This window comes from Ranitomeya imitator, chromosome 3 (genome assembly GCF_032444005.1).
Source record: "Ranitomeya imitator isolate aRanImi1 chromosome 3, aRanImi1.pri, whole genome shotgun sequence".
Lineage (NCBI taxonomy): Eukaryota > Metazoa > Chordata > Amphibia > Anura > Dendrobatidae > Ranitomeya > Ranitomeya imitator.
In genome coordinates, this window is record NC_091284.1 from 357,438,429 (window position 1) to 357,461,219 (window position 22,791).

A 22,791-nucleotide genomic window follows, 5' to 3' on the forward strand; every position below is an offset into this window, starting at 1 on the left:
TCCTGAGCATAACCCTTCCATTTGACCAGATACTGGAGTTTCCGTCTAGAGACACGAGAATCCAAAATCTTCTCCACAATATACTCCAATTCCCCCTCCACCAAAACAGGGGCAGGAGGCTCCACAGATGGAACCATAGGTGCCACGTATCTCCTCAACAACGACCTATGGAATACATTATGTATGGAAAAGGAGTCTGGGAGGGTCAGACGAAAAGACACCGGATTGAGAATCTCAGAAATCCTATACGAAAACCACGCAAAGGGGCAAAAAGACCCACCGTGCCGAACTAACAGCACGGCGGTGCACCCCTTTGCTTCTCAGAGCTTCCAGCAAAAGTTAATAGCAAGCTGGACAGAAAAAACAGAAAACAAACTAGAAGCACTTATCTAGCAGAGCAGCAGGCCCAAGGAAAGATGCAGTAGCTCAGATCCAACACTGGAACATTGACAAGGAGCAAGGAAGACAGACTCAGGTGGAGCTAAATAGCAAGGCAGCCAACGAGCTCACCAAAACACCTGAGGGAGGAAGCCCAGAGACTGCAATACCACTTGTGACCACAGAAGTAAACTCATCCACAGAATTCACAACAGCTCAGTGTCTGGGGCTGCCTCAGTGAGTACACTCTCCAGCCATCGCCTGCATCCTCAGCCCTGGGCTCAGTGGGCTCGGTGTCTCAGGCCGCCTCAGTGAGCACACTCTCCAGCCATCGACTGCATCCTCAGCCCTGGGCTCAGTGTCTGGGGCTGCCTCAGTGAGTACACTCTCCAGCCATCGCCTGCATCCTCAGCCCTGGGCTCAGTGGGCTCGGTGTCTCAGGCCGCCTCAGTGAGCACACTCTCCAGCCATCGCCTGCTTCCTCAGCCCTGGGCTCAGTGGGCTCGGTGTCTCAGGCCGCCTCAGTGAGCACACTCTCCAGCCATCGCCTGCTTCCTCAGCCCTGGGCTCAGTGTCTCAGGCCGCCTCAGTGAGTACACTCTCCAGCCATCGCCTGCATCCTCAGCCCTGGGCTCAGTGGGCTCGGTGTCTCAGGCTGCCTCAGTGAGTACACTCTCCAGCCATCGCCTGCTTCCTCAGCCCTGGGCTCAGTGGGCTCGGTGTCTCAGGCCGCCTCAGTGAGCACACTCTCCAGCCATCGCCTGCTTCCTCAGTGGGCTCGGTGTCTCAGGCCGCCTCAGTGAGCACACTCTCCAGCCATCGCCTGCTTCCTCAGCCCTGGGCTCAGTGGGCTCGGTGTCTCAGGCCGCCTCAGTGAGCACACTCTCCAGCCATCGCCTGCTTCCTCAGCCCTGGGCTCAGTGGGCTCGGTGTCTCAGGCTGCCTCAGTGAGCACACTCTCCAGCCATCGCCTGCTTCCTCAGCCCTGGGCTCAGTGGGCTCGGTGTCTCAGGCTGCCTCAGTGAGCACACTCTCCAGCCATCGCCTGCTTCCTCAGCCCTGGGCTCAGTGGGCTCGGTGTCTCAGGCCGCCTCAGTGAGCACACTCTCCAGCCATCGCCTGCTTCCTCAGCCCTGGGCTCAGTGGGCTCGGTGTCTCAGGCCGCCTCAGTGAGTCACCATCTGTGCTTCCCAATCCTAAAAGAATGCAACTTTCCTTAGATAGTCTCAGCACGCTGCAGGGCTCGACCATACCACCCAAAAGGGGGCCGCGGCTTCGGAGTTCGCTTTTCACACTACGTAAGGCTTAGACCCTGCCTGGACTGTGACGTGAGAGGCTGGAAGCTCAGCACAAGCCCTTGTACGCGTGATAACACAGCGTGTGACGGGAGAGGCAGTGAGGCCACCCCCGTGCCGCACATGGTACGCTCCGGCGGAGAGGCTGCGCTGCCCGTACAATAGCACTGAGCCATCAGCTGCTCCTCCACATTTGGAGCTGGGGATCTTCTCCTCAAGTTTCTGGGAGCCGCCGGATCTAGCGGCTGGAGGAGGAGCAGACTAGATCTCCCCAGTCACACGGCAGCAGATCCTGGCGCTCTGCTGGGCAGGGAGGGGCTGGACAATACTCTTCTTCCCTCCCTGGTGATGAAGGGCTTTCTTTCCAACTGTTAATCGGATCCTGTTGCCCTTAGGAATGAGCCTGCACCAGAGAAGCAGATCCTGATCTCGCCCATCGCTGCAGAGGATCAGTCACTGGCCAGTGTGCCCGCCGAGGACATGGACGCGCTGCCACGCGAGGGTGCCACACAAGGTATGGGGCATCTGCCAGTCCGGGTGGGTGAGGCTGCAGATACATGCCCTGCGGATAGTCCTCATGGACAATAGCCGGATTCAGGCGCTCTCCCCCTCCTGCAGGCCAACAGGCTGTTTCTGTGAAAGATATGGCTTACAAGCCCGCAGCTGCTATTTCCTAAACTTTCTAGGTTTTCTTCTTGGTACAGTGTGATGGTAACTATTCCGCCATTGTACAGGAGTGATCAGTTAGAGATGAGATGATGTTCCTGTTGTCCCATCTGCAGGCCTGGGTGAGGGTCCCATCCCATCAGTATGTGTCTGTCTACAAGAGTGTGTGCAGTGGTGGTGGCCTCTAGTGTGCGCAGCGCTGTCCTGTGACGTTACAGGCCAGCGCCAATGTTTGCACTGATTTCTGCTGGTGCCTCTCCCAGACCATCAAACAGAGGAAAGCTTTACATTTAGTGTTTTTGTTTGTTTCCATATCAGAACTATCCCCTTTCCAAGTTGAGAAGAAAGATTAGCGGGGGCCACGTCCATATTCCATGGCCGCCAGGCTCGAGCACTTCGAACCTCCTACTATCCGTGGCATCCCCTGCACTTATCATCATAAGGGCCTGCTAACCAGAAATGGCTCTGGGGATGTCACCGCTTGTAGGAGGTTCACAGCCCACTGACCACGGGCTACCAACATGGCTGCAGGACCAGGTTCCTGTGACTCCATAACACCGGCTAGCACTTGTGCATCTCTCCATTAATATCACATGGTCACCCATTGTGTTCAGCGTTAGAGTGAATGCCATTCTTTGTAGCGTTTAACTTATTATTATTATTTATTCCATTACTTCACCTTGTAATGAGTCTGAACAGGCCCCAACCTGTGATGTTGATTGATGGGACAAGCAGTTCCTTCCCTAGAAGAAAAATCTTTTTAAAGGGGTTTTCCCATTTCAGCATTCTGTCTGCCATGGTGCATGTGTTATAACAATAGAAACAGCAGGTCCTCGCCCTCCCAGGTCCAGCATGCTTCTACAGTGACTGTTTACCTGGCCGCTGCTGTGACTTCACCAGCGCTGCAGCCAAACACCGTGCTCATCAGCTCATGCTGTCTACATTGGCTGCTTACGTTATTTTTTACAGGCGTGCTGAAAGAGGAAAACCCCTTTAAGCGTTGGCACAGGAATATGTATCTCGGAGGCTCTGTTGCCTGCTTCTACCACGTTTGCCTTCACAGAGTGGTGTCATGACCTGCACATCGTTTTTATAAAGATATACACCACCTGGTACAGTGAGCATTAAAGGGGTTATCCAGAACTTTAGCGTTGATGGTCTCTAAGGATGGGTCATCAATGTCTGATCGGAGTGGGTGCAACACCCAGTATCCCTGCCAATCAGCTGTTTTCGGTGTCGGTGTTGAGGAGCTGCAGAGCACAATGCCATCGGTTGCATAGTGACCATTGCCGGGTACGTCACATCCACCCCTATAGATGTGAATAGGTGGCGGATATGCAGTGCTCGGCCGCGGCCACTATACCGTTGGCACAGCTGTGCTATGTAGCTCTGCATCTGGGCAGTTCTGGCCAACAATGGGAACAGCTGATCGGCGATCCTTGCACCTCCACGTACATATCTTGGGCATAGACCATCAATGTTAAAGTCCCGGACAACCCCCTTTAAAAAGTATGGAAAATGGTGCTGACCATGACATGGCGTTGAGCACAAGGGTCCTCTTTGACAAATGTGGCGACTGCCATTGTTCTGTGTTTTCGGTTGGGTGATAACTGCACGAACAGTACAGTAATGAGTGAGATCTAATTGTCGTTACTGAAAACCAAGTCACCGGGGCTGTGGAGTCCGAGGTTTGGCTTACCGACTGCACAGCCCTGCAGGTAACCAATAGAAACCTGCCGCAGATTGGCTCTTGGGGTAGTGTATTTCTGTCATGCACATAACTTGCGGCTATACTTGTATCATGCGTGGGCAAGTCTGAAAGCACACTGAGAAGAACTGGTCAGAGATCTCGTCACCGGCGTCTGCATCTTTGTTCCCACCCTTGTTGTTTTGTCTGTTTCATAGCTGTGAAGGAAAGAAAACTGCACTAAGGAGAAGTGTGTGTAAGTGACCTGTGGTCATGCAGGGATCGCGCTCAGTAGCCCATGTTTTGGCACTGTAGATTACAGCACTGGCCTGCACAAAAGTCCGCCATAAATCAATTTCTTCTACTGATAGATTGGCATTAGTTCAATATTTACTGAATGTAGCTTCTGGCTTCCTTGTGGTTTTCTCTGCTGTGCCCTTGTATGTCTTCCTGGAAACTTGTTTATGTCTGTTGCCCTTGGATACGACGTATGGTATGCCACTGCTTCGAAGAGTGGGAGAGGCTGCAAAGCCATCTTATCTGCAGCTAGAAAAGGCATCACTGTCTGTGACTAATAATCCAGGCACATGTCTGCCGACGTGGAAGAGCCATAGCTATATATACATGTAGATATGAGTCTGTACTAGTACATGGCACTGTCGATTCCAATAACTCAGAAAATTGGGTTTAGTTCCTACACCTGCCAGGAAGAAGCTGAAGAGTAATAACGTGCGAAGGTCTGCGCACGGACCGCTGGCACGTTCAGCTTACATGGCAATGAAAATACCGTTACTCCATCCCTGGGTGAAGGAAGGGGGAACGTTCTTCACGTTACATAATCACTGTCATTCTGCCATATGCAGGGAAAATGAAAGGTTTCTGTGCCCAACATCTGCTTGTGGCACATAATGTTGATTTTATTTGTTTGTTGTAAATGGCATTTTTGTTGCCACTTTATTGTGACATATAAATCTGAAATATTGGCCGCCAGGGCGTATATGCATGGCAGGCTTGTGTGCTTATTAAGGCAGCAATGTAGTATTCTAAAAAGGTGCATTCGTATAGGGCTGAAAAGCACATTAGTAAGGAAAACAATGATATCACACCTTTCCATTGCTCCTAGCAGGAAATGGATGATCTGTCGGATCAGATGTCTGAGGTGCGAGCTGTAATATAATAGGCCTATGCTGTCATATTCCCAATGTAAGCTTCCCATACACAATAGGTCTGTCAAGAGAGAATTCAGTGGACAGCTATTTCTCGTATGCAGGAACACACGGCTTGGCCAAATGTACCTGAGTTCTATGAGCGAGCTGCTGCTAGACCCCTCTGGCATTAACTTATCTCCCAGACTATGAAAGGATCATCCATTAGAAACCAGACATGGCAGATCCTTCCCTACCCCAACATTGAGGGTTCAGGTTTTGGCAGGTTCAGCCTACTTTAATCTAATGTGTATTGGACCTTTACATATTTTTGGCATGTTCATGTTTGATAGATGCGGTCCCACCTTTTGGGACATGCACGTTCATAAAATAAGAGGGTCCTCTGATCTGCCTTGTGTGGTAACCACCACAGATACAACTAATTTTCCTTTTAACTTCTGTGTGTGCTTCTCTTCATTTTTAAAAAAAATTTTTTGAGTTGCAAAAAAAACTGAACATACATTCTACTTCCATAGCAGCTAGTATAGAAAACCACCCAGATGTACAGCTACCTCTCCATTAATTTACATGGTCTACGCTATGGCAAGTGGCCCCCAACATTTAAAGCCTACTATCCTACAAATATTTCACCTACTATCCTACAAATATTTTGCCTACAAATATCTGTATGATTAAACATTTGTACTTTTCACACAGGGGTGCACACGGTCAGTAATCGGCAGCGCTTTAGAAGTCGCACATGTCCGCTACATCCAAACAGTGCCGGCTATTGAATACAGGTGAATCCGCATGTGTTCGTTGAACCTTGCGAAATCACTGCGTCCAATACATTGTACGGGTGACTCACGTCTCCGCAAGATAAATAGACATGCTGCAGTCTGGAAAGATGCGCCGCATGTCCGTCTTTGCAGGTGATCAGCTGGCGTCAGTGCATACATAGTGGAGATGGGATTTCTTGAAATCTAGAGATTTCCCGAGCACGCTCGGGTGTTCTCCGAGTATTTTTTAGTGCTCGGAGATTTAGTTTTCCTCACCTCAGCTGAATGATTTACATCTCTTAGGTAGCGTAATTACATGTGGGGATTCCCTAGCAACCAGGCAACCCCCACATGTACTTATGCTGGCTAACAGATGTAAATCATTCAGCTGCGATGAGGAAAACTAAATCTCCGAGCTCTAAAAAATACTCGGAGGACACCCAAGCGTGCTCGGGAAATCTCAAATAACGAGTATATTCGCTCAACACTATTGAAATCCCATCCACTATGCTGTAACATCTGGGCGCTGCGTAGGTACGCAAGGTCCAACCCGCAGCATTTACTGACCGTGTGTACCTACCCTCAGAGGTAGATTCCATTTTGCAGTCACTCAGAATTGTTTAGTTGGCCTGAAGGAGACTGATCAGGGAGTATCATCCATAGATGTGTGCTAGATCCATTGGGATAAGTAATTGGGACACCTGTCCCTCATAGAATATATAAGGATACCTTTCCAGTTATTTAGTACACCTGCTGGGAGCAGCTTGATTTAGGGACAGAGACCTTGATTCCAGTTATAAATCCCTTTATGGGCCTGCATGCTGTCATTTTGATAAAATCCTTGTTTTTTTTCTGCTGCAGGTCTAGCAGTTCTCTGAAGGCCGAGTTCTGTATAACCCCACTCACCCCACTGATTGGCGGCTTTCTGTGTACACTGTGCAGAAAGCTGTCAATCACTGGTGATGGCGGGGTTATACATTGCCTGTGAATATACAGGACTACCTTGCAGTTGGCCAAGTAGTCCTCTAGTGAAAATCTGCTGATAAAATGGTGATTTTTATCAAAGCTGCAGCAATCAAGGCTTCAGTCTCTACATTATGCTTATATTAGGTGGCAAAAACCTGGTGATAGATTCCCATAGAACGTTAGAAGACAGCCGAATTGAGAGGAGAAAGTAGCACACTTGGGACCTGACTCCTGGGTTTGCTCAGTCCCTAAAGTTTAGAAGAAACAATTTATTTGCAAATTTAGGCTACCAGAAGTGAAATCGTTTATGCGGCTTTTCTCTGCGTCAGTAAACAGTATTGCTTGCTTAAAGATACATACAGTATTTACAAGGCAGACTGCTGGTATACCTATTGTACAGCCAAGCAAGCGGCAGGTGTCTGAAGTGTATTGTCGGCACTAGATTAGCACTGATGAGCCATATTCTAGTGGTCTGTTAGTTTGTATTGAGCCCCAAATCTGTAATCTACCCCATAGGAACATTTACAGACAACTTTAACTTCCATTTTCTCAGTTTCGTGTAGATGAGTCTTGCCTTTAACTCCTACACCACTTTGCAAGATATATGCTGAGTGTGCATAAAGGAAGTAACGAAGCAGGAATAAGTTGGTGACCTGTTCTGCTTTTCTGCTACAGTTTGCAAAGTTTCATGAAAAAATAGAATTAGTTGCAAAATGCCATCTAAATTCCAAATCTAGGAAAAATATGCAGCATGGCAAAATAGCATCCAGAAAGTAATTACGGTAATTTGGTATTGGAGCTAAAATAATAGTCTAATCCAGTTGTTCCAAAAAGTGTAGAATAAGTACTCGTCATAAACAATGACTTATACTCCAACCCCCTGTAATCTGCAATTAACTCTGATCAGGTGAGATGAGACTGATCTGATGTTACCTATACACAACACAGTACATGGGGATGGATTCCTATGCAGTCCTAAACTGTGTAGATGTGAATCCAGCTCTGGGGTGAGGAGAAAAAACTTGGTAGAAAGCTCAGCACCATCTATCTGAATCTCCCAGTTCCCGTCTTCTCCCTTTTGCTTCTCACCCCCATCTGTGTAATCTGACAATTCATCTGGCAGTTCATCTTGTCGTCAGCAAGATACTGTTGAGTGGATGACAAAAAGGCAAGGGAGAGGGAAAGAAGTGGCTCATAAGTGGAGAAAGAAGCAGAATTCTCTGATCGCATGTACTATTGATTTACGCAAAGGTTGGTGAAAGTACACTTCCCTTATAACATGTTTCTCCTTCACATAAGTAGTAAATTTATGAGTATGGTACATCTGCCGGGTCGCCCACCAATCCTGAGAACGGGGGTTTTGAAGTCCCCCTGTGTGAATGTGATGGTGGTGTGGATAGATTATAAATGTAGCTAATGGGGAAGCCCTTTAAGTATCCATAGCATATTGTATTGAGAGGAATCAGAAATGCTAGCTGATGTAAGAAGGCTCAAGGAACTGTTTTGTCACTGATGTTGGAGCTCATATTCTTGTTCGAGGAAGAATTGGAATAAATGGGGATGTTTTGAAATAATCATATACCAAAAACTGTGTTTTATAGTGTTAAAGGGGATGGCCTGGACTTTTACATCCACGGCCTATCCTTAGGCTGGTTCAATATCTGATTAATATTCTAGTAGCTGTGGCCTAGTACTCCATATATTGCCCCTAAGTTGAATTACTAGAGGGCAGATGTACAGTAACTAAGCCGATGACGGAGCTGTGCTGTGTTGGGTGCAACCACACCACCACCAATCAGATATTAATGGTCAGCAATTTAAAGGTCCCAGACATCTCCTTTAAATGAACAGCGTCTGGAATGCATGCAATAGGCCCAGTTTACACTGGCATCATTTAATTTGTAATAGAAACCATGGTGTTGTGCCATTCCCATCATTCAACAAGTGTGTGACGGGCTGCAATTCCTTAGAGCAAGGCAGCAAGAATAGTGACTGAATCCCTGATGGAGCTACTAATAGTTTTTAATAGTAGCAGATTTATTATTTTGCTGCTTGTTGCCTTAATGAGAGGTACATAAATACTGTTGACATGGAGAGGCATTGTGTTGTATAGCCGATAGAATATCAGGTGAGCACTTTAGTATGTTGACTTAATATTTAAATTTATATATTTCTGTTTTATACACCCCGCCCCAGCAGCAAACATGGCGGAGGAGTTGGTTTTCTCCTGTCAGATAACTGCTCCTTCACCCCAATCCCACTGCCACCCTCTGTTACCCTCCCTTCCTTTGAGGTGCACTCTATGCGCATCTATGCCCCCACCAACCTCCAACTGGCTGTCATTTACCGCCCCCCAGGGCCAGCCACCACCTTCTTTGACCACTTCACCACCTGGCTACTTCATTTCCTTTCTGCGGACATTCCCACTATCATCATGGGCGACTTCAACATCCCCATTGACACTTCCCTCTCAGCTGCCACTAAACTTCTAACTCTCACTTCCTCCTTCGGCCTCACTCAATGGTCTTCTGCAGCCACTCACAAAGACGGTCACACACTGGACCTCATCTTCACCCGCCTCTGCTCTCTATCTAACCTCTCTAACTCACCTCTTCCACTCTCTGACCACAACTTTCTCACATTCTCATCTCTCTCCACTCCATGTCTACAATCCCCACCCCACAAACTTTCACACCCTCGCAGAAATCTTAAACATCTTGACCTACATTCATTCTCTGAATCCCTCCTCCCCCTCACAGGCATAAGTTCCGTACACAATGCGGATGACGCTGCTGCTCTATATAACACCACAATAGCTGTAGCTTTGGAATCTGCTGCCCCACTTACACATACCAAAGCTCGCAAATCAACAGACAGCCCTGGCACACCAGCCTGACCAAAGAACTGAGGCGAGCTTCTAGGGCTGCTGAGCGCAGATGGAAAAGATCCCACTCTAACGAGCACTTCATCGCATTCAAACAGTCCCTCACTACTTTCAAGACCACACTCGCCACAGCTAAACAAACGTACTTCTCATCTCTCATATCCTCTCTCTCTCACAACCCTAAACAGTTATTCAACACCTTCAATTCTCTCCTCCGTCCTCCAGCACCTCCTCCCTCCCCACTTATCTCCGCTGAAGACTTTGCCTCATTTTTCAAGCAGAAGATTGATAGCATTAGAGACAGTTTTGGTCAACAACCCCCAGAGCCCTTCCTCCCGATTTCCCAGCCCTCCACCTCCAAAACCAACTTCTCCACCATTACAGAAGATCAACTCTCCACTCTACTCTCAAGATCGCATCTCACCACCTGTGCACTTGACCCACTCCCATCCCACCTCATCCCAAACCTCACCACAGTCTTCATCCCAACCCTAACCCATCTCTTCAACCTATCACTAACAACTGGTGTTTTCCCCTCAAGCTTTAAACATGCCTCCATCACACCTATCCTCAAAAAGCCCTCTCTTGACCCATCCTCTGTATCTAGCTATCGCCCTATCTCACTTCTCCCCTTTGCCTCCAAACTACTGGAACAACACATTTACCTTGAACTGTCCTCCCATCTCTCTTCTTGCTCCCTCTTTGACCACCTACAATCTGGCTTCCGGTCACACCATTCTACCGAAACTGCCCTAACTAAAGTCACCAATGACCTCTTAACCGCCAAGAGCAAGCGACACTACTCTGTCCTCCTCCTCCTCGACCTGTCGGCTGCCTTTGACACAGTGGACCATTCCCTATTATTACAAACCCTCTCATCCCTTGGCATCGCAGACTTGGCCCTATCCTGGATCTCATCATACCTAACAGACCGGACATTCAGCATCTCCCACTCACACACCACCTCCTCACCTCGCCCCCTATCTGTCGGAGTCCCACAAGGTTCAGTCCTTGGGCCCTTGCTCTTCTCCATTTACACCTTTGGCCTGGGACAGCTCATAGAATCTCATGGCTTTCAGTATCACCTCTATGCTGACGACACACAGATCTACATCTCTGGACCAGATATCACCTCCCTTCTAACCAGAATCCCTCAATGTCTGTCCACTATTTCATCCTTCTTCTCCGCTAGATTTCTGAAACTTAACATGGACAAAACAGAATTAATCATCTTTCCCCCATCTCAAGCGACCCCCCCAACGAACCTATCCATTACAGTAAATGGCTGCCCACTCTCCCCAGTCCCACAAGCTCGCTGCCTCGGGGTAATCCTTGACGCTGATCTCTCCAAGCCCTTTCCACTTCCTGCCGCTTTCAACTCAAAAATATTTCACGAATCTGTCATTCCTCATCCATGAATCTGCAAAAACCCTAGTCCATGCCCTCATCATCTCTCGCCTTGACTACTGCAACCTCCTGCTCTGTGGCCTCCCCTCTAACACTCTCGCACCCCTCCAATCTATTCTAAACTCTGCTGCCCGACTAATGCACCTGTCCCCCCGCTATTCCCCGGCCTCTCCCCTCTGTCAATCCCTTCACTGGCTCCCCATTGCCCAGAGACTCCACTACAAAACCCTAACCATGACGTACAAAGCCATCCACAACCTGTCTCCTCCATACATCTGTGACCTCGTCTCCCGGTACTTACCTACCCGCAACCTCTGATCCTCACAAGATTTCCTACTCTACTCCCCCCTTATCTCCTCTTCCCACAATCGTATACAAGATTTCTCTCGCGTATCACCCCTACTCTGGAACCCTCTACCACAACACATCAAACTCTCGCCTACCATCGAAACCTTCAAAAAGCACCTGAAGACCCACCTCTTCAGACAAGCCTACAACCTGCAGTAACCACCTATCGACCAAACCGCTGCATGACCAGCTCTACCCTCGCCTACTGTATTCTCACCCATCCCTTGTAGATTGTGAGCCCTCGCGGGCAGGGTCCTCACTCCTCCTGTACCAGTTATGACTTGTATTGTTTAAGATTATTGTACTTGTTTTTATTATGTATACCCCTCCTCACATGTAAAGCGCCATGGAATAAATGGCGCTATAACAATAAAAAAAAAATAATAATAATAATAATACACACAAACCATTTTTTATGTGGACAGCCCCTTTAAACTGTTCTGTCTTTGCTTTGACACAACGGAAGAAGGGGTTCTAATATAAGGTTTAGTTTATTCGTTTTATTGACAACACCTTAATGTACTGTCTTCTAACTGTGCAATGAACAATTCTTCATCTTGCTCCTTCTGAAGAGCTGTCCCAAGGATGAACGCTCTGCTGCTCCCGTATTCCAGCACTGAATGTTTTATTATCTGACAGCTAGGCTTGCTGTGCCAGGACACCCCATGTGTTGTAGACCACTATCTGCTGGCACCAGCTGCTTTGAAGGAGATCACTTACCAGCTTACTGTGGGCATGGGGACACGTTTGGAAAAGATCAAATCTGTAGTATAACCCCAAGTCTCAAAAAGTTGTCACACTGTGTAGTATGTAAAGAAAGCAATAATTTATAAATATTTTATAGTCAAATTTTATTCACAACATAACATAGAACATAGATCGCAAGTTGAAGGTTGGACATTTTTCCATTTAATTTGGAAAAAAAAGACTCATTTAGAAAATGGCAAAAGATTAGAAAAATTATAACAAATAGATGGAGGGTCAATTTTTAAACAATCTCATTACTGTGTCTAAAGAGATCATGTTAGAGAGGCAGCGTCTCTCAGAAACCAAGATGTCAGAGGTTCACCAATCTGAACAACTGTGTCTATAAATTGTGGAACAAGTTTAGAAAAATATTCCTCAATGTAAAACTGCAAAGGCTTAGAATATCCCACCATCTTCAATACTTAATATCAAAAGATTAAGAGATTCTGAAGAAATCCATGTTTACAAGGGACAAGTCCAATGGGCAATATTGAGTGGTTATGAGCTTATGGGCCTTCAAGATGGTATTGCATTAAAAATGGACATGATTCTGTTGAGAAAATGGCTGCATAGACCTAGAAATATTTCCAGAAATTGTCTATGAACTTCATTTGCCGCAGAAGTCACAGGGGCAAGTTAAAGCTTTATCGCCAGAGAAGAAGCCATGTATAAATACAATATGAAAATGTTGCCATCTTCTCTGGGCCAAAGCTTATTTACAGTTATATGAAAAAGTTTGGGCACCCCTATTAATCTTAAGCTTAATGTTTTATAAAAATAGTTTTTTTTTTGCAACAGCTATTTCAGTTTCATATATCTAATAACTGTTGGACACAGTAACGTTTCTGTCTTGAAATGAGGTTTATTGTACTAACAGAAAATGTGCAATCTGCATTCAAACAAACTTTGATAGGTGCATAAGTATGGGCACCCCACCAGAAAACTGACAATATTTAGTAGATCCTCCTTTTACAAAAATAACAGCCTCTAGTCGCTTCCTGTAGCTTTTAATGAGTTTCTGGATCCTGGATGAAGGTATTTTTGACCATTCTTCTTTACAAAACAATTCCAGTTCAGTTAAGTTTGATGGTCGCCGAGCATGGACAGCCCTCTTCAAATGATCCCACAGATGTTCAATGATATTCAGGTCTGGGGACTGGGATGGCCATTCCAGAACAGTGTAATTGTTCCTCTGCATGAATGCCTGTGTAGATTTAGAGCAGTGTTTTGGATCATTTTCTTGCTGAAAGATCCATCCCCTGTGTAACTTCAACTTTGTCACTGATTCATGAACATTATTGTCAAGAATCTGCTGATACTGAGAGGAATCCATGCGTCCCTCAACTTTAACAAGATTCCCGGTGCCGGCATTGGCCACAAAGCCCCAAAGCATGATGGAACCTCCACCAAATTTTACTGTGGGTAGCAAGTGTTTTTCTTGGAATGCTGTGTTTTTTGGCCGCCATGCATAACGCCTTTTTGTATGACCAAACAACTCAATCTTTTCATGAGTCCACAGGACCTTCTTCCAAAAAGAAATTGGCTTCTCCAAATGTGCTTTTGCATACCTCAGCTGACTCTGTTTGTGGCTTGCTTGCAGAAACGGCTTCTTTCCCATCATTCTCCCATACAGCTTCTCCTTGTGCAAAGTGCGTTGTATAGTTGACCGATGCACAGTGACACCATCTGCAGCAAGTTGATGATGCAGCTCTCTGGAGGTGGTCTGAGGATTGCCCTTGACTGATCTCACCATTCTTCTTCTCTGCCTTTCTGATGTTTTTCTTGGCCTGCCACTTCTGGCCTTAACAAGAACTGTACCTGTGTTCTTCTATTTCCTTACTATGTTCCTCACAGTGGAAATTGTCAGGTTAAATCTCTGAGGCAGCTTTTTGTATCCTTCCCCTGAACAACTATGTTGAATAATCTTTGTTTTCAGATCATTAGACAGTTGTTTTGAGGAGCCCATGATGCCACTCTTCAGAGGAGATTCAAACAGGAGAACAACTTGCAAGTGGCCGCTTTAAGTAGCTTTTCTCATGATTGCATACACCTGGCTATGAAGTTCAAAGCTCAATGAGGTTAGAAAACCAAAAAAAGTGCTTTAGTAAGTCAGTAAAAAGTAGGTAAGAGTATTTAAAACAAGAAAATGATAAGGGTGCCCATTCTTATGCACCTGTCAAATTTTGTTTGAATGCAGATTGCACATTTTCTGTTAGTACAATAAACCTCATTTCAAGGTAGAAACATTACTGTGTCCAACAGTTATTAGATATATGAAACTGAAATAGCTGTTGCAAAAAAAAAAACAATTTTTATAAAACATTAAGCTTAAGATTAATAGGGGTGCCCAAACTTTTTCATATAACTGTAAAATGGACTGAGGCAAAATGTCAGCCTGTTCTGTGTTCAGATTACCGTAATCAGATTTAGTTAATTCCTTATGGTAACCACAGATGCTGTGTCCTGTAGACTCAAGAGGAGAGGGACCATCCAGCTTGTTATCAGCGCACATTTCAGAATACTGTATATCTGATGGTATGGGGTTGCATTAGCGCCTATGGAATGGGCAGCTTGTACATCATGAATGTCACTATCAATACTGAGCATTGTATAGACGTTTTAGAACTACGTACATATGCTCCTATCCAAATAATGCCTATTTCAGGGAAGAGCTTTCATATTTCAGCAACACAATGCTAAACTAAAGACTACATTCATCACAATAGCTTGACTTCATAGGAGAAAAGTTCTGGTGATGAACTGGCCACTTGCGGTCCAGACCTTTCACCAATAGAAAACCTTTTGGCTCATTATGCAACAACTAATTTTGGTAATGAAGTCCCAGGACTGTTGGACAGCAAAAAATCTGGTAAGATCGGGGCAACATTCCTCTTCCCAAACTCCAGCACTTCCCAGACATTTTCAGACTGTTGTAAAAAGAGGGGATGCTGCACGTTGGTAGGCATGGTCCCCTATCCCAACCTTTTTTTTTTTTTGACCTGTGCTGCGGACACGAATTTGTAAATGAGTTAACTTTCTTAAACGAAATGTAAAAATGTCTGATTTCCACTTTCTGATCTGTGTTCTATGTTCTGTTGTGAGTAAAATATGAATGTAACAGATTTCCAAATCTTTACATTTTACACAGCATTCAAACTTTTATTTTGGGAATTGGGATATTATTCTTTTGTTGTGATGTGTATAAATTATTACATGTTTTTCATGTGCTCAGTAAGAGTATATGATACTTATATCAACAAGATTCAACAACTGGAGATGTTCAGCATTCCAAAAGTCACAATATAACAATAAAAGTCCTAGTTTCATCAGTTTTTGCACTTCTCTGGGCAGTTCCTCCAACTTTTTGAAAAGTGGGTATAGTCCCCATGTTTGCGTGGGTTTCCTCTGGGTTCTCCGGTTTCCTCCCACACTCCAAAGACATACTGATAGGGAATTTAGTTTGTTAGCCCCAATGGGGACGGTGCCAATAGTGTATGTAAAGCGCTGTGGAATTAATGGCGCTATATAAGTGAGTAAAATAAAATATATAGTTTGGTGGTGTGGTCATATAAATTCGTCATAATATACACCACTAACGTGGCGTCCTGGCTGGTGTACATTTTTTGGCGATGATACACTGTAGTTGAAAGATGTTCCAAATTTATTAGGCCCCATGCTTCTTATTGAATTTCACACAACCTTTTCCACTGCTTCCTTTATTAAGCCTGACATACAAAATACAAGTCTTAATGAATTGGGGACAAATCGTTAATATGGGGGGGGGGGGGGGGTAGTTTGAAGCGTTCCATGACAAGTTACTTGGGGTATGTTAAGCGGTACACATAGACAGATCAGATACAGTGTTAAATATAATCCGTGCCTCATTTTTATTTTTCACATCCTGCTGGGTTAAATGCCAATTCTCTGCATTTGCATAATATCTGAGGCACTATGTCGCAGACAGCGTCGTCTCTAAATGGGGGTTTGAATGGCTGTTACATGGGAGATGTGGTAGCACGCATTGTCCATTTAAATAAAAGATGGCAGCAATGCAATACAAAGTCTGAGCAAGCACCTTCAGAGCTAGAACTGATGAAGTAATTGTCCTAATGAATTAACCAGCTAAGACGCCATACAGAACAGTAGTCATGTGCCAGCCACTAGCGGATAAAAAAAACAGTGGCACCACAGCCTCTGATCGCTTGGGGAAATAATAAAAATGGCAAAAGGCTGTGAAAATATAGCTATCTAAGGCTGGATAACCGCTGCCCCTTCCAAAGATTTATGTTTGCTTCTGTGCTCTAAATAGAAAGGTGAAAATCATCCGTGCAGTTGAATGCGGGGCTGATATGTTTCTCCGCAAAGTCTCCTGGCTCTCGGTACGTGTGAATCTTCCAGGAGACTTGTAGTATCTGTTCTCGTTGCGCACCAGTTGTTAGACTTTTTTTTTTATTATCGCTTGTTGCGAGGTTGACTGCAGGAAAACGCCTACAGGCCTAGCAGGGGGGTTCAATTATTTTGAATGTTTTCTTGATCTTTGATTACCAGGGGCCAGCATGTGATAACAGCAGTTATGGTGTACCGGTTTCCCCCCCTCAGTCTAGTGTGATGATGCCAGCAATAAAGCATGTCACTCATTCATGTACCATGTTGGTCCCTACACTGGGAGCATTGCTGGAGGTCAGTAATGGGTCACCGGGGAAAGGGCAAGTATTTTTATTTGTCTTTTAAAAGTTGGATACCCCCTTTTTATTCTAAAGAAATGAATCATATCGTGAATTACAGGGCTGTGGAGTCGGTAAGCCAAACCTCCGACACTGACTCCACCAAAATGGGCTCCGACTCCACAGCCCTGATGCATTCTAGCCATGAAGACATTGGTTTTCTCGTTATTATGTGTGCCCTGGACACTGAATTTGATACTGCATTGTGGAAAGTGCCTCCAGCTGTTTACTGATGGGAAGGGATGTAGTCATACTAATGTATTAGTATTGCCCAATATGCTGGTGATCTGTACATGAAAGTGGCGTCCACGCCCCAGCCTTCACTCCGTCACTGCGAGACGTCGTCCATCATCGACCAGTGTGGATGCTCCACTGACTCAGAGCTCACACAGGTGCGGTAACCTCCCAGGCATATTCCAGCCTCCAGGCACCATGAAATAGTGATTGCTGTGTGTGTAATAGATTAACCATTATATCCCTGGAAAAGCCTGCTATCCACTGGCATTATCATAACACAACTGTTTAGAACTTTTTGTTGGTTCTACCATTAAAATATGGTGTTCTTGTGGATGTGGTGTGAAAACAAGAATCTGTAAAATGCTGCACTAGAACCAATCTGTAATCAATTTTTAAAGGGATCTTCCCCATATTGTGTTTGTTTTTTTACAATGCACAGTATCTGCATACGGCTATGTTCACACGTTGCATTTTTGTTTGTTTTTTCACGCAGGCAAACATTGCCCTCTTGGCAGTAAGAAACTTGCTTAAAAAAAAAGCAGGTTTTGCTTCAGTTTTGGTGCGTTTTTTGCCATGATAGATTTCTGTTGTGGGTGCTGATAAACTTTAGTGTATAAAAAAAATCTGATTCTACTTCATCAGGTTTTGGCACAAAATAACTTGGCAAAACCTGATACCTGCATTTATTTATTCATCTGAAAAACTGAAAGTGACATGCTTCTGAAAAACAAAGGTATTGCACAAAATACTGAGGACAAAAAAAGGAAGATGTGAACATGAGATTTCTGCAATCTCATAGACTTTACTGATACTGTAAAACGCAGCTGAAAATTTGCATTAAAAAAACACATCAATAAAATGCTGAAAATTAATGTGGATAAGTTATTTTACTAGTTTTTTGCTATTAGTACAAACATGATTTTATAAAAAGTTCCATAAAATTACTTTTTGTTAAAATATCTGTCTCCAATCAAACAATGATTGTGATGAGTAATTAAGCTGGGTTAGTGTACAAACATTTACTTATACATGTAGGCTATGTGCACACGTTGCGGATTAGGCTTAGGAATTTCTGGTGCGGATTCTGCCTCTCCTGGCAGAAAACGCACCTGCGGATTTGTCGTGTTTTTTTTGCGGATTTGCTGCGTTTTTTACCCCTGCGGTTTTCTATAATGGAATGGGTACAAAAACGCTGCAGATTCACAAAAAAGAAGTGACATGCTACTTCTTTTAAACCGCAGCGTTTCCGCAGCGGATTTTCCGCAAAGTGTGCACAGCATTTTTTTTTTTTCTCATTGATTTACATTGTACTGTAACGACGCATGCGGAAGCATCCGCGTACAGCGGCACGACCTGCATACCTAATGTTAGATAGGTATGCAGGCCGCATGCATAAGTAGGTGGAGCTAGTGGCAGAGGTGTGGCCAAGGGCGGGGCTTCATGCAGCCCTCCGCAGCTCCTCAAAACGCTAGTGTGAGGGTGTAATGAGTGTGTTTTATTAGGCAGGGTCATTGGGTGCATCTGTTTCTCATGAATTACCGTAGATAGATTTACAATTGAATATAGATGATAGATCATCAAATTGGGTATCCTGAAAACGAAAAAAAAAATACTGCTAAAAAAATATTCTTGAGTTGTGGGTTAACGGAACATTATTTTCACTATAACTTTCCATTCTATAAGATTTCAATGATTTTAACATAAAATACAAAATTAATCTGCCCTACAACATTATGGAAAAGTGAATCCTTTTTCTTTTTTTTATTTTCTGAAAACAAGTAAAGCTAGGGCTGCTGTTCTTCCTGTACTGTATTTAGCAGGCTACCGGAAGAAAATTCCCATCTCCCTGCTTAGGAATCTGACAATGTAGCTATCCCTAAAATAGCGTATTGTAATCCATAAAAGTGTGTAATTAGCTCCCTAAATCAATGTAATCATGTTAACGGCCAAGAAATGACTTGCTCATTTTGATGCAAATTGAAATTTCTTCGGGGCCTGTGACTGATGGAGCTTTTGTTCTTCACACAGAAGCAATATCTGAGAAGTGGCCATAGGAGAGAAGTGAGCCTTTGGCTCTGTGAACTATCTGAATACACAGTGACATCAGATAGCAGGAAACAGGAACCCGCCCCCTCCCAAATCTCAACTCCTTCTGTTTACATTGTAACCACTAACTACAGATTCTAGGGGAAATCCTGAAAAGAAACCATATGGTAGAACATTAGTCTGGAAAGGATAGACAGCAACAATTCCCAAACAAGCAGGTGTAAATATGATTATCAAAGGAGTTTTCTGGTTAACTCCCCCCCCCCCCTTCCCTGCTGCAGTTTGGTTTGACCCCGTAATGACCGCCAATATGTCTTTTTACTGACCTGACAACTTGCTGCATCAGCCACAATCAGCGTTGGCACCGTCCATATCTGTTTAACCCCTTAAGGTAACCTTCACACTGAACGACTTTAGAACGATATCGCTAGCGATCCGTGACGTTGCAGCGTCCTGGATAGCGATATCGTTGTTTGACACGCAGCAGCGATCAGGATCCTGCTGTGACATCGTTGGTCGGAGCTAGAGGGCCAGAACTTTATTTCGTCGCTGGATCACCCGCTGACATCGCTGAATGTGTGAACGTGTGTGACGCCGATTCAGCGATGTCTTCACTGGTAACCAGGGTAAACATCTGGTTACTAAGCGCCGCGCTTAGTAACCCGATGTTTACCCTGGTTACCAGTGTAAAATGTAAATAAAACAAACACTACATACTTACATTCCGGTGTCTGTCGCGTCCCTCGCCGTCAGCTTCCCTGCACTGTCAGCGCCGGCTGGCCGTAAAGCAGAGCACAGCGGTGACGTCACCACTCTGCTTTACGGCCGGCGCTTACACAGTGCAGGGAAGCTGACGGCGAGGGACGCGACAGACACCGGAATGTAAGTATGTAGTATTTTTTTTTTTTTTTTTTTTTTACATTTTACACTGGTAACCAGGGTAAACATCGGGTTACTAAGCGCGGCCCTGCGCTTAGTAACCCGATGTTTACCCTGGTTACCCGGGGACTTCGGCATCGTTGGTCGCTGGAGAGCTGTCTGTGTGACAGCTCTCCAGCGACCACACAACGACGAAACAGCGACACTGCAGCGTCGCTTAATGTGACGGAACCTTTAGATGCTGCTGTCAATAGTGACTACATCATATGAATGGTTAATAGAGTGTGGGGGCTTCCTCTTTATCACCCTGAGATCATGATTGTGTGGTCCTGATGTTTGCCATGGCAATTCATGACCAAATAGCTGCCTCAGAGTCTGCCGGCTGTTGTAACCTGTTCAGAAGTTAGCGGCATTCAGGCGGACCACTCTGCAGACCACTGAAGCACACAAAGCACTGTCTTGCTTGTTTAGTTATTTGTGCATTTGCTAAAGGTACCGTCACACTGGACGATATCGCTAGCGATCCGTGACGTTGCAGCGTCCTCGCTAGCGATATCGTCCAGTGTGACAGGCAGCAGCGATCAGGCCCCTGCTGTGCTGTCGCTGGTCGGGGAAGAAAGTCCAGAACTTTATTTCGTCGCTGGACTCCCCGCAGACATCGCTGAATCGGCGTGTGTGACACCGATTCAGCGATGTCTTCACTGGTAACCAGGGTAAACATCGGGTAACTAAGCGCAGGGCCGCGCTTAGTAACCCGATGTTTACCCTGGTTACCATCCTAAAAGTAAAAAAAACAAACAGTACATACTTACCTACCGCTGTCTGTCCTCCAGCGCTGTGCTCTGTACTGGCTGTGAGCGTCGGTCAGCCGGAAAGCAGAGCGGTGACGTCACCGCTCTGCTTTCCGGCCGCTGTGCTCACAGCCAGTACAGGAGGAGTGCAGAGCACAGCGCTGGAGAACAGACAGCTGTAGGTAAGTATGTACTGTTTTTTTTTTTTTTACTTTTAGGATGGTAACCAGGGTAAACATCGGGTTACTAAGCGCGGCCCTGCGCTTAGTTACCCGATGTTTACCCTGGTTACCAGCATCGTTGGTCGCTGGAGAGCGGTCTGTGTGACAGCTCTCCAGCGACCAAACAGCGACGCTGCAGCGATCCGGATCGTTGTCGGTATCGCTGCAGCGTCGCTAAGTGTGACGGTACCTTAACTGCTGAAGTTAAAGTATTTCCTATGCTGACTAAGTAGCCCATGACTGATGCTTCTTTGTCATGCGTCATGATCGGAAACGATTATGTGCATCAAATATGCAAAATAGTGACGGTGTCAGACTGAAGTACTGTGGAGCTGCCATGGGAATGGTAATAATGTGTGCTGTCCTCTTCTGGAAAAGGGACCAATTCTCACATTGGGGACTTGTTACTGAATCCACAATCGTGTGCAGCGTTAGTGAGCTGAATCTTGACAAATCCCCTTCACTGGCAGCATGAAAAGTCCCCAGCAGATTGTAGGTATGCTGAAGAGTTTCTAATGTGAAATCCCAAACAAAAATCAGCGGTGAAATTTGCACAAAAACACGCAGATTTCATTGTGGCTTTTGATAGTGTCATTTTTATGCAATTTGTGACCTTCACATAATGTTAAAATGGAACCCCATAAATCTATTTCCGCTGGTGTAAATGATGCGTATTTCTGTTTCTCTTGTGTGTGCAGAAGGCTGTATGAATGCATGGTGTAGATTGACGTGTGTCCCCCTACGGTCCCTAGGGTTACCTGCGACACTTAAGACCTGAACATCCGCGTGCTTAGGCATTTCACAGCTTTATTATGTAGAGGAAAGGGAAGCTAGCCTGAACATTTTCCACCCCGATTCTCTGAAGAAGAAAGAAACCCGCAATGTATTACAGTACTATTAAGGCGGATGAGATGTTGAATGTTATTTAGCTGCTGTATGAAAAAAATGTATTTGGAGTCCAGATCACACTTGAAGTGGATGAATTCCTGATAAAACGGTGGATTGTTTGGCAGATCTGTTGGAATTTTGCAGCAGCTATTGGGTCGGGAATTCTGCCTAGATGTTAGAGGATATTTTGGGAAAGCTGTGATCCGCTCCGGTTTTGCTCTTTCCGGAAGCCCTGCTTTGTCCTGCAGTGTGCCAGCCTTGGTCAGTTTACTCTGTCGCCTGGTTCATTTCCCACAATGTGTCCCTTTTCCGCCTCAGTGCCTGAGATCCTGCCTCTCCTGTAATCCCCCTGACACTAGTGCTGGTACAGACAATGATGTTGTTGTTGGAAGGTCAATAAGCAATTTTCAGTCACCATTAAATGGTTTTCATTGCCAGGAGCATCTACACAGCCCTGTTCAAATTGTTGCTCTACAGTGTTGATGGCCAGATGCTTGTGACATTCAGCCCAACATGTATGCAGATGATGGCAATAATATGCATGTAAAGTTCTACAGTGAGGTTATTGCATATTGTAGAATATACAATACCTGTACACAGTGATGGACGCTTTGTGATGTCAAATATAAAGGCACTACTTAATGGTGGGGGAACTGCAGGTCTCCGAACAACACAGCCTCCTGTGACGACGTCTCAACCCACA

General features: G+C 45.3%; 1 protein-coding gene across 5 annotated transcripts in view; it reads left to right on the top strand.

The window, feature by feature from the left end:
* The first annotated feature begins 1,686 nt into the window (after positions 1 to 1,686).
* The window catches only part of MAP7D1 (MAP7 domain containing 1), a 129,883-nt gene continuing 108,778 nt past the window's right edge, over positions 1,687 to 22,791 (top strand). For 2 of the 5 annotated variants that reach the window (XM_069756867.1, XM_069756865.1), the window contains exon 1: positions 1,793 to 2,187. In XM_069756867.1, coding sequence (XP_069612968.1) covers positions 2,154 to 2,187 — 34 coding nt within the window. In that variant the 5' untranslated portion in view covers positions 1,793 to 2,153. Of the gene's footprint in view, positions 2,188 to 22,791 lie in introns of all 5 variants that reach the window. The other 3 variants (XM_069756866.1, XM_069756863.1, XM_069756864.1) reach the window with 3 other exon arrangements.